At 41.9% G+C, this 14,190-nt stretch overlaps 1 protein-coding gene across 7 annotated transcripts in view; it reads left to right on the forward strand.

Annotated features, from left to right (window-relative positions):
- Positions 1–540: 540 nt before the first annotated feature.
- HIBADH (3-hydroxyisobutyrate dehydrogenase) overlaps positions 541–14,190 on the forward strand; it is a 116,594-nt gene continuing 102,944 nt past the window's right edge. For 6 of the 7 annotated variants that reach the window (XR_014834084.1, XR_014834082.1, XR_014834085.1 and 3 more), the window contains exons 1-2: positions 541–664; positions 11,325–11,485. Coding sequence is in view for 3 of the 7 variants with exons in the window: in XM_021079217.2 (XP_020934876.1) it covers positions 574–664; positions 11,325–11,485 (252 nt within the window). In the remaining 4 variants the exon portion in view is untranslated. The remainder of the gene's footprint in view (positions 665–11,324; positions 11,486–14,190) is intronic. The other variant, XM_085005658.1, reaches the window with a different exon arrangement.

Raw genomic sequence — 14,190 nt, forward strand, 5'->3', positions numbered from 1 at the left:
GTTAAAAATGGATCCCTGCACTTGGGAAGACTGGGAATTTCTGCTTTTGCTTAAATTTTGCAGCGAAGGGCCGAGTCAAAGTTAGGTCCTTGTCCGCAAGGAAGCAACTCGGGCAGTTACAACACTCCGAGGGGGCGGTTCTGGGAGGTCAGGTGCTGTGAGGAGGGGGCGGCAGTGAGTGACAGCCACCGCCTCCCACACACCCTCTGCACTTTAGTAAACAAGCAGACCTCAGCCGGCGGTCTGCAAATGAGGGAAGAGTATGGGGGCGGGGCCAGGGCTCAGGCGCTGAGCGTCCCAGAAAGTCTCCTATTGGTGTTTCTCAAAGGGCGGAGAACCTGGGAGTTCCGATTGGTCCACTTTCCCGGATTGACGGCCTAGGTACTGCGCGGGCCGCGCCTCTCGAGGTCGCGCTCCTCCCCTTGTGGGTAGGGGCCCGCCCCAAGCGGCAGAGCGCGTGCGCGTGCGGCCACACGCCGCAGCTGAGCCCGCCCGCCGCACCACGCACCCTAGCAGTCAGTGGGTGAGCCGGGAGCCGAGGAGGTCACCGTGGGGAGGCGGGGCGGGGGCAGCATGGCAGCCTCCTTACGGCTCCGTGGAGCCGCCTCTGGCCTCCTGTACTGGAGCCGCCGGCAGCGGCCGGCAGCGGCCAGCCTTGTAGCGGGTAAGGACCTCGTGTCACCTTCCCCCGACCCTCCTCCGGCCGCCGGCTTCCCGCGCCCGGACGGCCAAAGAGGTCTTTTCACCAGAGGCGCTGCGGTTGGGTTGGGGCTTAAAACTCAACATTTTTGCTGGTGCTAAGGCCTGGCCTCTTCTGCGTTTGAGGCTCGCAGCGCTACTGCTTCTCCCCTGCCCTCCCCACCCCGGATCCACTTGTATGGGGCTCAGCGTACTTTCGGGACTTAGGAAGGGATGGAGAGAGCTTGGGGTAAAGAGTATTTGGGTCCGACTCATGCTTCTTTGGATTTAAGACTTTGAGGACAATCCGAAGGCCCAGCCCCAGGGGAGACCCTGCAATCACCCGAGTGACCCCTGGCCTTGCGGCGCAGGTTGGCTTTTGAGCGCCCCCGGGGCACTCTCCACCCTAGGTGGGCGCGCCCTCCGGCCACAGGACTTGATTTTTGTTTAAATGCCTTAATCATTACAGGTGTTTTTACTCCTGTGGACTCTATAAAACCCGGGTGATCAGTCTTTGCAGCACAGTTTTAAGTCACCGTTGGCTGGCAAGGCGAGCTTTCCCCTACTTCCCTTGTGTAACTGCTACCTGAAGATGGCACTTCTGTCAAATAATTAACCGGAGTATTTTCAACGTCCTCAAAATTGTGACCTGAACCTATCCTGTTTCCCTTCTCTCCCCCACCCCCCATACCCCTAGAAGTTACGGAGGCTAACCATCAGTTTAGGAAGAAGCAGTTTTTAGATCTACAGAGATCTAATAATCTTGCATTTCTCAGATGAGAGAACCCGAAGCCCCTTGGATAAGCGAATTAGGATAGTACAGCAGGACCGATTCCTGCACTTTATACCACAGCTGGATTCCTCTTTAATTGAAAAATCGGTTGATTTGTGGGGATACCGCTCTTGTCTGCCTGTATAAGTTTTATTGTTTTAACAATGCACTGTTTAGCGTGCTCATATTTGGGATTTTGGGGAAAGATCTGGTATTAATTTTTTCCGATATTTGCTTTAAAAATGTAGCAGACTGGGAGTTGCGTTCCTAACAGCTTCTCTTCCTCCTCCTTGCTAAAAACCTAAGCAGAAGAGTGAATTTCCTTTTTTGCCTTGAAAAGGGAAAACTCCATGTGATGAGAAAGAACAGATGTCTGATACAGAATCATAGGAATAAGATACAAACTCAAAGAATTTGCCCAACTTGACTGTAACCACTGTTTGAGCTACAAGTATTGAAGTACAAAAAAGTCCTTCCAAATTGGAGTTACCAGTTTTCACATGACTGAACAATTCTTTCAGTTGTGTTTAGTCAAGGAAGATATGTGTGCTGTTTAGTGGTTTTTCACGATGTTCTAACAATGTTTTAATGACCCTCGAAGAACCTTTTCATGTTATAGAAGTTCTTATAATTCATATGGAAGTCTGAGGCTTGTGACTGTAATAATTGCTTCTGTAGATTGGAAAGGCCTACCTGGAAATGCTGGTAGACTACTTTGGCATATGATTTTGTTCTTTGACCTGAAGATGTTGACATTTTAATAGGTTTATGACAAATTTTGAATAGTTTTTTTGTGTGTCTGTGTGATGATTGTCTAAAACGCTTCAGTAGTTGTTTTTACCCTGTGGAATTATTTTAAACATTTTTGTTAGTTTACTACAAAAGTGTTTGTTGGATTCTTAAAAAAATTTTCATGTCGTTTTGGTTGGAGTCTAAGAACCATGTCAAATCGTAACAAGGTTTAGCATTCTAAATTCTGTGGGATGTTTGTCTTCATAATGTGTTTAAGTTGATATACCATATGGAAGGTAATATAAAGATGCATACAGTTATTTACAGCTTGAAAAAAAATGAGACCTAAAAGTTGCTGGTTAATAGCATATCTTGAAGCATCAAAAAGGAAATAGAAAAATGAGAAATTTAAACAAGACATAGATTACTGTTTCATCACCGTTTTATATTTTAACTTAAAAAGCAATTAAATTTAGTTTCAGACTTCTTGGTACAGACCAAAAAGTTGCAGATGTTGGCTTTCTATAGTCATTGTGATTCACTAACATGTATGAGGAAAAATAATTTGTATCACATCATGTTAGAGTGACTATCTGACCAAAGAAAGTGGAATGGGAAAATTAACCAGCATTATGCACAGAAATGGGAATACATTTCTTTTTTTTTATTATTGGTTCTCTGTGTGTATGAAATCTACTTTCAGATAAACAAGGTCCTACTGTATAGCACAGAGAACTATATTCATTGTCCTATGATAAATCATAATGGAAAAGAATATTAAAAAAGAATGTATATGTATGTATGTATAACTGAATCACCTTACTGTACAGCAGAAATTAACACAATGTTGTAAATCAACTATACTTCAATGAGAAAAGAGATCAGCTTTCAAAACAGCATAACTCATTGTGTAAATAAAATATATAGTGGCACTTTTTCTCTTTACATTAGCTTCTAGGGTTGCACATGAAGCTTTGAAAGGCAGCCCATGGCCCTGGGACTAAAAGTTGACCTTAAACTTGTGAAATTACATAAGGAGAATACACTTGACCCTTGAACAACACGGGTTGGAACTGCATGGGTCCACTTTTATGTGGATTTCTTCAATAAATATGTACTACAGTTGGTTTAATCTGCAGATTTGGAACCACGGATGTGGAGGGCTGACTATAAATTATACTCAGATTTTGTGCGGAGCGTCTAACCCCCACTCACTGTTCAAGGGTCAACTGTATTTCTAAAATCACTTGACCCAAATAATAAAGGCCTTATAGAGTAAGTCACTACCCTTACTTTAGTAACTGTTAGCATTAAAACAAAAAAATGCTTATGACATAATACGTGATAAAGTAGGACACAGACTTGCATATACAGCATAGTCTCATGATGCAATGAAAATGCGTTCAAAAAACTGGAATTTGGTATCATATACAAAATGTTAACTGATTTCTATGTAGTGAGATTAGCTTTTTCCCTTTGTGACTTTATACTATTTCATAGTTTTCAGTTTTCTACAATGAATTACTTTGATGAGAAGAACACAAAAATTTTGGAAATGTAAAATAATTAACCCATTACCAATTTTTGCATTTTGAAGTTTAGAGTAGCCTGATTTTTGGTAGCACTTTATGCTGCCAAGATACGGATAACTTTGTTCATGTCCCATTGGAGAAAGAAGTCTTAATCTGTAAACTTAACATCTATACATTTGTTTATTTATTTAATTTTGGTCTTTTTGTCTTTTAGGGCTGCACCCATGGCATATGGAGGTTCCCAGGCTAGGGGTCGAATTGGAACTGCAACCGCTGGCCTACACCACAGATCATAGCAACACCGGATCCTTAACCCACTGAGCAAGGCCAGAGATCAAACTCGCTTCTTCATGGATCCTAGTCTGGTTTGCTAACCGCTGAGGCCACAACAGGAACTCCTAACATCTATAAATTGAGAAACTAACTTTGCTAAATTTTCTGGCTAGTTCCTCCATCCTTCTGGCTGCCACTTAAGTAGTGATATTGAGGATGGCAGGAAGTTGTTGATCAGATATAGTCCTTTCTTTAATCTCTAGTTCATTTCCTATGATATATTCCGATTTTTCATAGCATTTCCAAGTCTTTTGCTTAGGGCTGCCAGTCTATGAATGGTCATTTGCAGAGAGATGGCATTGCCATAATTGGTTTAGTTAATTTGGAACTTGAGCCAGGGTCTCGGAGGAAAGGACATTGGAGAGACAACCCGCAGAGTTTGTTTGATGATTGCTGCAATACAGATTACCTTTGCTGGGCCCACTCTATCGCTGTCTTTACTCTTGTTTCATCACCGACTTTTATCCCCACTGGATGAAACCTCATATAATGTTATTAAATACTCTGTGATGATTTATTTCATTTTATTATGAAAGTAGTTATAAAAGTTATATGCACGTGGTAAAAAGAGACTTTTCTCCAATTCCAACCCATCAGTCCAGTTGTCTAGCTGTAATTATTTTCTTATGTATCTTACAGAAATTTGGAAAAATTGAATGCATATGTGTTCTTTTTTCTCCTCATACACTTGTATTACTATGTATAATGCTCCACATCTTGATTTTTTTCCCACTTAATAACCTATCCTGGAGATTTTTTCCTTGTACTTTTAGATAGGCGTATCACATTCTTTTGAATATTGAATACTATCTCATTGTATTGCTTTTTTTTTTAGGGCTGCACCTGCGGCATATGGAAGTTCCCAGGCTGGGGGTCGAATCGGAGCTACAGCTGCCGACCTACACCGCAGCCACGGCAACATGGGTTGCGAGCCATGTCTGTGTTCTCTGCCACAACTCATAGCAATCCTGGATCCTTAGCCCACTGAGCAAGGCCAGGGATTGAACCCACATCCTCATGGATCCTAGTTGGGTTTGTTAACCTCTGAGCCATGAACGGAACTCCCTATATTGCTTTTCTCTGAATTATCAAGTGCCTTGTTAACATACAGTTATTGTGAATTAAATGCCCTGTTAATGTGTATTTATTTATTTACAATTTTTCTGTTATTAGAAACAGTGCTATAATTATATTTTTGTGTTGTTCAGAGATTATATGTAGAATGGGTTGGCAAGTTGTGGCTTAATAACTGGGCCTCTGTTTTTGTAAAAAAATTTGTATTGGAACACAAGCACAGCTATTTGTTTTTATCTTGTGTATGGCTGTTTTAAAACTAGAGTAGATGAGTTGAATAGCTGTGACAGAGGCCTCATGGCCCAAAGCTGAAATTATTTACCACCTCACCCTTTTAAGAAAAAGCATATTGACCCCTCACGTATAATATAAATTCCCAGAAATGGAATGATAGGGTCAAGAGTACACAAGTTTTAAATTTTATAATAAAATTCAAATGTAGATCTTTTCCAGTTGCCATCCAAAAAGTCTACATAGTATGTAATTCTGCACTGTGTCTCTGAGAGTATGTTTTGCAGTCATTCCTCGCCGGTTGTGAGTTTTGTTTTGGTTTTTTTTTTGTCTTTTTGCTATTTCTTTGGGCCGCTCCCTCGGCATATGGAGGTTCCCAGGCTAGGGGTCGAATCGGAGCTGTAGCCGCCGGCCTACTCCAGAGCCACAGCAATGCGGGATCTGAGCCGAGTCTGCAACCTATACCACAGCTCACGGCAACGCCGGATCCTTAACCCACTGAGCAAGGGCAGGGACCGAACCAAAACCTCATGGTTCCTAGTCAGATTCGTTAACCACTGCACCATGATGGGAACTCCCAGTTGTGAGTTTTATCAGAGAAACATGTTTTTCCAACTGATAGGTGAAAATAGTATTACTTTTTTTTTTTTTTTTTTTTTTTTTTGCATTACTCTAGTTATGACAGAAGTTGAACATTTTTTCAAAGTTAGAAAAAGTATTTTCTGTTAACTGTCACTTTGTGATTTTGGTGTACTTTAAAACAATGGATTATTACATTTTTCCTCCATATTTTAAAGTTAAAAGAATAAAGTTATGTGCATATGAATTAGCCCTTTTTATGTTTTGCAAGTGTCCTAGTTGTTTGTATTTTCTCAATTCGTGGTATTTTTTCTATATAGAGGTGCTGAGTTTTATTGTGAAAAATTTCAGTTTGAAAGAATAATTCTATGAACATCTACGTACTTTTGCTTCATGTCAACAAATGTTAACATTTTGTCATATTTGCTTTATTTCTTTCCAAATGTGTTCACATCCCACCTACATCATTTGAAGGTAAAATGGAGACATCATGACACTTTCACTGTTAAATGAGTCAGCACATATCACCTTCAGAGCCAAACTACCATTACCTAAGATAGTCGGCACTTCCCTGGTGTCATCCTTTTTTTTTTTTTAAAAAAAAAACTTGTTTAATTCTTTTTTTTTTTTTTTTTTTTTTTGTCTTTTTTGCTATTTCTTGGGCCGCTCCTGCAGCATATGGAGGTTCCCAGGCTAGGGGTCTAATCGGAGCTGTAGCCGCCAGCCTATGCCAGAGGCACAGCAACACGGGATCTGAGCCTCATCTGAGACCTACACCACAGCTCACGGCAACACTGGATCCTTAACCCACTGAGCAAGGCCAGGGATCAAACCCGCAACCTCATGGTTCCTAGTTGGATTCGTTAACCACTGCGCCACGATGGGAACTCCCTTTTTATTTTTTAAATTCTTCTTTCTCCCTCTGTGTTTTGTTTTGGATTGTTCCTGTTGCTTTGTTTTAAGGTCATTATCCTTTTCTTCTGTAATTATGTATATAATTCATATGCTTATAATCTATTGCTGTGTTCCTTTACTACTGTGTTTGAAATATTTTTCATATCTGTCTTTTCCACGGCCACCACCCTTTATTAACTGACCTTACTGTGGACTGAGTGTTTGTAGCTCTACAAAATTCATGTGTCGAAATCCTGGTCCCCACTGTGATGGTATGAGGAGACGGTACCTCTGGGGAGTAGTTAGTTGGTAAGGCTGGAGCCCTCATGAGTGAGGTCTGTGTCCTTCTAAAAGGAGGCAGGAGAGCTTGACCTCTGCCGTCCGCCATGTGAGTGTCCAAGAAGAGCATCATCTGCCAGCCGGCCAGGGGGCTCTCACCAGACGCTGGATCTGTTGCCTATTTGATCTTGGGTTGCCCAGCCTCCGAAACTGTAAGAAATAGATGCCTGCTGTTTAAGTCACCCACTCTATGGTAGGTTTGTTATAGCGGCTTGAGTGGATTAGACAAACCTAGCTTACTGTCACTTTTTTTTTCTTTTTAGGGCCACACCTGCAGCATATGGAAGTTCCCAGGCTAGGGGTCGAATTAGAACTGCGGCTGCCATCCTACACCACAGCCACAGCAACACCGAGTCCGAGCTGCATCTGTGACTGACACCGCAGCGTGTGGCAACATGGGATCGTCAACCCACTGAGCAAGGCCAGAGATCGAACCCACATCCTTACAGACACTATGTTGGGTTCTTAACCTGCTGAGCCACAATGGGAACTCTGTACTGTTACTTTTGAATCGGTCTCTTTGCCTCCAGGGTCTTCTTTTAGTTCATCTGTTGTACACTGTGCCTCATTTCTGTTCCTGAAACTCGGAGGGGCCTCATCTTGTCATTTCTCTTGCCCAAGCCTTTCAGTAACTAACTGTCTTAGTCTGGGCTGCGGTAACAAAATACTGTAGAGTGGGTGACTTATAAACAACAAAATCCTATTTCTCACAGTTCTGGAGGCGGGGGAGTCCAAGATCAAGGCGTATCTAGTTTAGTATCAGGTGAGGGTCCCTTCTTGTTCCAAAGATGTATCTTCACGTGGTGGAAGCGGAGGAGCTAGCTCTCTGGGGCCTCTTTTATAAAGGCACTAATTCCCATCTTGCTTTGCTCTCCTGATATAGTCACTGCCCGAAGGCCCCACCTCCAGATGCCCTCACATTGGGAATTATGTTTCAACGTAGGGATTTGGGGGGGGGGCATGAACAGTGTAGTACTACCTCCTGCTTGTAAAATACAGTCCAAGTGTTTATTGACATGCTTCCCAGCCTCCCATGTTATGGTAGCATTTTTTTCTTTCAGTCTTAATCTTGCTGTTTTGTTTCTTTGTGCAGCCCGTTGGCAGAGTGGAGGGCAGTTAAAAGTGAAGAACCTGGAGTCAGATTGGCTGGCTCTGAGGTTTGGCGTTACAACTTTGTAAAGTCTTGGGCATTTTTATTTAAAGCAAGTGCCCGGGATCTTGGCTGGAAGATAGGCTTAATGATAGGATATGATGACAGTGCTATTTATAAAGCGTTTAGTACATTGTCTGGCATATAGTAAAATTCCCACAAATTTTAACTTGTACTGTTACTCATTTTTTCTTGGCTCTCCTATTTCCTCACATATACATATACATATACATACATACATACATACATGTGTGTATATATATATATATATGTGTGTGTGTATATATATACTCATTTCTTTTTCACATGGCGTTCCCTTTGTTCCTTGTCTCCTTCCATTTGAAATCTTACCCATCCCAGAATACCCAGGTCTAATGCTCTCATTTTCAAATTTCCAAACCAGATGAGTTCTCCTTTTGCATCAGCATCGTTTTTGGTACCTTGTCCTTTACTCTCGTGTATTAGTGTTTGTGTGCAGTTTCCCTCTTGTGTTTTAAGCTGGTTGAAAGCAAGGACTGTGTATCATTTGTGTCTTTGATGGCATCTGGCAAGGTATACGTGAGAGTTGCTTCACATTTGTTGAATGTGTGAATGAATTATGGTTCTCCCTTGCTGTACATGTTAAGTGTTTAACTTAGAGTGAGTTACCTGTTAAAGTTAACTGCATTTAAGTAACAGTCTTCCTAGTTTCTTATGTTTTTAGTTAACTTATCCCTTTCCAAGCCTAACACAGTAGTCAGGCACACTAGTTATTAGTGTTAGCGTTCTCTTACAAAGTACACTGCTCATTCTGTTTAATAGCAAAATAGAAAGTCAGGTGTCATTTCTCCATCATTAAACCCCTCGGGTACCAGAAGTTTCAGGCTCAGGACTCCTGCCGTGTGTAATGCCACACAGGAGTCACACTCATCTTTAATGGAAATGTTAGACAGTTTTGGACTTCAGAGGAATTCAATGTGCTTCTAACACAAGAACTCTATTTCTTAAGCATTATGTCTTCAAATAATTTGCTTTTAGGAAATCTCATTACGTTTAGATTAAGTTGAAGAAAGAGCAATGATCCATCAATTGAGAGGATCTGAAACTTAAGAGGGAGACTGATTAGTTGGTGCACTACATAGTTTTAAAACTGGATTCCTTGAAAGAAAAAGGAAAAATAAATCTGGAAAATGATAGGGGAAAAGACAAGTGGAGTTATTTCTTCTTTCTTCTCTCACGAAACAATGAGCTTTTGAAGGGCAAGGCCCATGTTTTGCTTGTGTATGTCTCTGAGCTCTGTTGTCGTACTTCATGCAGTAAATACTCGTCGAGTGGAATTCCAAGTCTAGAAATTGAGAAATAGTGTCTATTGTTATTTTGATGGTAATTTGAAGCCTCTCTGCTGTGATTTCAAAAAGCCTCTTGTGAAAAGGAAGACAGGCAAGTCAAACAAAAACCTACATATAGCTTTGTGAGAACAGTTTTCTTTTTCTGTAAATGGAGATGCCTCTCCTCTGAAAGTGCATGGAGTTGTTAGCCCACGGTCCTTAGAGTTAACCTTGCCATGGAAATACCCCTCTGCTCTCTCCTAGAACCCCGTTTATAAACTGGTGACTTTGGTGAAATATGTTCTTCTGGTTTTAACATTTTATTGTGTTTTGTACCGTTTGGAGGGGTGGTTTCTATAAATGTGGAAGTGGAAAGGTAAAAAGTATTTCCATTTTTGGACCTTGTTCAAGGTACAGGTTTTCTTGAATACTTTCATTTAAAAAAAAAAATATTTGTTTTTATGTTTGTTTAATGGCCACACCCACAGCGAATAGAAATTCCTAGGCCAGGGATTGATTCCTATCCATAGTTGCTACCTACACTGCAGGTGTGGCAGCACTGGATCCTTTGACCCACTAGGCCAGGCCAGGGGTTGAACCTGTACTTCTTCTTTTGTGTGTGTGTGTGTGTGTGTGTGTGTGTGTGTGTGTGTGTGTGTGTGTTTGCTATTTCTTTGGGCCACTCCCGAGGCATATGGAGGTACCCAGGCTAGGGGTTGAATCGGAGCTGTAGCCACCGGCCTACGCCAGAGCCACAGCAACGCGGGATCCGAGCCGCGTCTGCAACCTACACCACAGCTCACGGTAACGCCGGATCCTTAACCCACTGAGCAAGGGCAGGGACCGAACCCTCAACCTCATGGTTCCTAGTCAGATTCGTTAACCACTGCGCCATGACAGAAACTCCTGAACCTGTACTTCTGCAGTAACCAGAGCCACTGCAGTCAGATTTGTAACCCACTGCCCCACAGTGGGAGCTCCTAAATACTTTCAGTTCTTTATATATACTATTAAAGAAGATAATATGGGTAAGAGGAATGAATCTAGGATACTTCACTTAACAGTGTTGACAGCTCTAAATGATTATTAGTTTAGGGAGTTCCCATTGTGGCTCAGTGGATCAAGGACCTGACATTGTCTCTCTGAGGATGTGGGTTTGATCCCTGGCCTCACTCAGTGGGTTAAGGATCTGGCATTGCTGTGGCCATGGCATAGGCTGCAGCTGCAGTCAATTTGACCCCTGCCCTGGGAACTTCCATATGCTGCAGGTGTGGCCATAAAAATAGAAAAAATAAAAAAGAAATAAAGGATATTTGGTTTAAAACTAACCTTTAAGGAGTTCCCGTCATGGCTCAGTGATTAAAGAATCCGACTAGTAATCATGAGGTTATGGGTTCAATCCTTGGCCTCGATCAGCGGTTTAAGGATCTGGTGTTGCAGTGAACTGTGGTGTAGGTTGCAGACTCGGTTCGGATCCTGAGTTGATGTGGCTGTGGCATAGGCCAACGGCTACAGCTCTGATTCGACCCCTAAACTAGGAACCTCCATATGCCGCAGGCACTGCCCTAAAAAGACCCCCCCCCAAAAAAAACAACCTAGCCTTTAATAGAAAATATCAAAATAAATTGACTTATTGCAATTGAGTGAATATTTACAGTAAAAGTTGGTATCTACTTCTGTTGACAATAATGTATTGAAATTAGTGTGTTCTAGGTCAATGGCTTCTAAGACTCCAGTTGGATTCATTGGTGTAGGCAACATGGGGAATCCAATGGCAAAAAATCTCATGAAACATGGCTATCCACTCATTATTTATGATGTGTTCCCTGATGCATGCAAAGAGTTTCTAGATGCGGGTGAACAGGTAAGACCTTTTCTGAAAATGTTTTCTAGATTTTGATGTTTAAAAATGAATATACATTCAAATAAGTAACAGCTGCTTAGAAGTTTACACAATGGATTTATAAAGTTAACCCATTGTTAATTTTATTTCTTTATAGGTACTATTACATATGTATGTGTTATGTGAAATATGCTACACACACAGAAGACTGTGTACTAGTAACTGAACTGAGAGGCTTTTTTTTTCCCCTTTTTTGGTCATGCCCTTGGTATGTGGAAGTTCCAGGGCCAGGGATCAAACCCGTGCCATGGCAGCAACCCAAGATGCTGCAGTGACAACAATAGATCCTTAACCTGCTGTGCAATGAGGAAACTTCCTAGAGTTTTGTTTTTTTTCCAAGATGTGAAGGAGGTTCTTCTACACATTGTAGAGTGATAACTGAGGGCTGACTATAATCCCAGAACTGGGCAAACACTAAGAAAATTCCTGAGAAATATGGAAAAAGGTTAGAGAATAAATAGTCAACTTCTGCATAATAAACTTGAAGTAAATACTGAGAAATACAATGCGTATGTAAAGAGCAGGTTTAGACGTTTCTGCAAAGAAGGTATACAAATGGCCAATAAATACATGAAAAAATGTCAGCATCATTAGGCATCAGAGAAATGCAGTCAAAACCACAGTAACATTCCCACACCTACCAGATTGGCTAGAATCACAGTCAGATAACAAGTGTGGAGAAATTGAACTATCGCACACTGCCGATGAGAGTGTAATTCTATTCCTATGTATGTATGAAAGAGAAATGAAAACACATGCCCACCACAGAATCTTGTATATATATAATATATATTATATTATTCATTATAGCCAAAAGATGGAAAAAACCTAAATGTCCCATCAGGGGTAAGGAAAATGTGGTATAGCCATACAATGAGATACTATTCAGCTATAAAAAGTAATGAATCACTGACACATGAAAGTCCAGAATAGAGAGAACTCTATGGAGACAGAAAGTGGTCTTGTGCTTGCTTAGTGCTCTTGGCCGTGGGGGTGGGCAGGTGGGGTGGGGAGCAGGGGAAGGAGAGGTCAGGCATAGGGAGTGATAACTCATAGATATGGGGCTTTTTTTAATTTTGAGTGTGATGGTTGCATATATCTGTGAATATACTAAAGCCCATCAAATTACATACTTTAAGTGGGCAAATTATATGGTATGTGAATTGTACCTCCCTAAAGCTGTTTTTTAAAAAAGATATGTTCAAGTTCTAACCACCATTGCCTGTGAATGTGATCTTACTTGGAAACAGGGTCTTTGTAGATGTAATTAGGTTTAAGCTTTTGAGATGAGATCGTCCTGGATTTAGGGTGGCGCTAAAGGCAGTGATGAGGGTCCTTACAGAGGGACTTGGGGGGAAGGCCAGCCAAGGCACATGAGCTACCAGGAGCTCCAGAGGCAAAGAAGGATCTGTCTTCGGAGAGAGCCTGGTGCTGCCCACACTTTCATACTTCTGGTCTCCAGAGCTATGAGAAAATTTCTCTTGTTTTTTTTTTTTTTTTTGTCTTTTTTGTCTTTTGTTGTTGTTGTTGTTGCTATCTCTTGGGCCGCTTCCGCGGCATATGGAGGTTCCCAGGTTAGGGGTTGAATCGGAGCTGTAGCCACCAGCCTACACCAAAGCCACAGCAATGGCTGGATCCGAGCCGCGTCTGCAACCTACACCACAGCTCACGGCAACGCCGGATCATTAACCCACTGAGCAAGGGCAGGGACCGAACCCGCGACCTCATGGTTCCTAGTCGGATTCGTTAACCACTGCGCCACGACGGGAACTCCAATTTCTCTTGTTTTAAGCCATCATGCTTGTGGTAATTTGTTGTGGCAGCCACAGAAAGCTCACATTATGAGTACTGGAAATCTACTAAATGGGCTTGGAACCTGCCTTTACCACTTAGTATCCGTAACCTCAGGCGAGTTATACAATGTCTATGTATCTCGGTTTCGTCATGTGTGAAATAAAAATCATAAATATTCTCAGAGAGTTGTTATGAGGATTAAATGGATTCATATATGTAAAGAATTTAAAATCGTGTTTGGCTCAGTAAGTACCATTTGTAAGCGTCAGCTCTAAGTTCCTGTAAGTCTTCTGTCGCAGAGCAGTTATTCCTTTTCTGATGCTGTCCTTTTAAATGACAGTGTCAGCGTCTCTTACTTCTTTGTGAAGGAAAGTTACCTTTTATTGCTTTAATCACTATGCCTTAGAAACTCTTAGCAAAACGGGGGTTAGGACTCTGATTAATTTACTAATTTGACTGATGTTTCTTTTTTTGGCTTCTTTAGGGCCGCACCTGTGGCATATGGACGTTCCCAGGCAAGGGGTTGAATCAGAGCTGCAGCTGTTGGCCTACACCACAGCCACAGCCACAGCCACGCCAGATCTGAGCCACGTCTGTGAACTACACCACAGCTCACGGCAACGCCGGATCCTTAACCCACTGAGTGAGGCTGGAGATCAAACCCGTATCCTTGTGGACACTGGTCAGATTCATTTCCTCTGCACCACAATGGGAACCTCTGAGGTTGCTTGAGTACTTTCCATGTGCCTGCCAGGTTCTGGGAATACAGGCCAGAACAGAATAGTCACAGTCTCTGCCTTTGGGGACCTACAGGAGGTGTTAGATTATCCAATCACACAAATATGTGATTCTAAATTGTGATAAGTCAAAAG

The sequence above is a fragment of the Sus scrofa genome, chromosome 18, assembly GCF_054392235.1.
Source record: "Sus scrofa isolate SSC_HxYL_T2T_F1_AM1 chromosome 18, Sscrofa_HxYL_maternal_Yorkshire_Landrace_v2.0, whole genome shotgun sequence".
In the NCBI taxonomy this organism is placed as follows: domain Eukaryota; kingdom Metazoa; phylum Chordata; class Mammalia; order Artiodactyla; family Suidae; genus Sus; species Sus scrofa.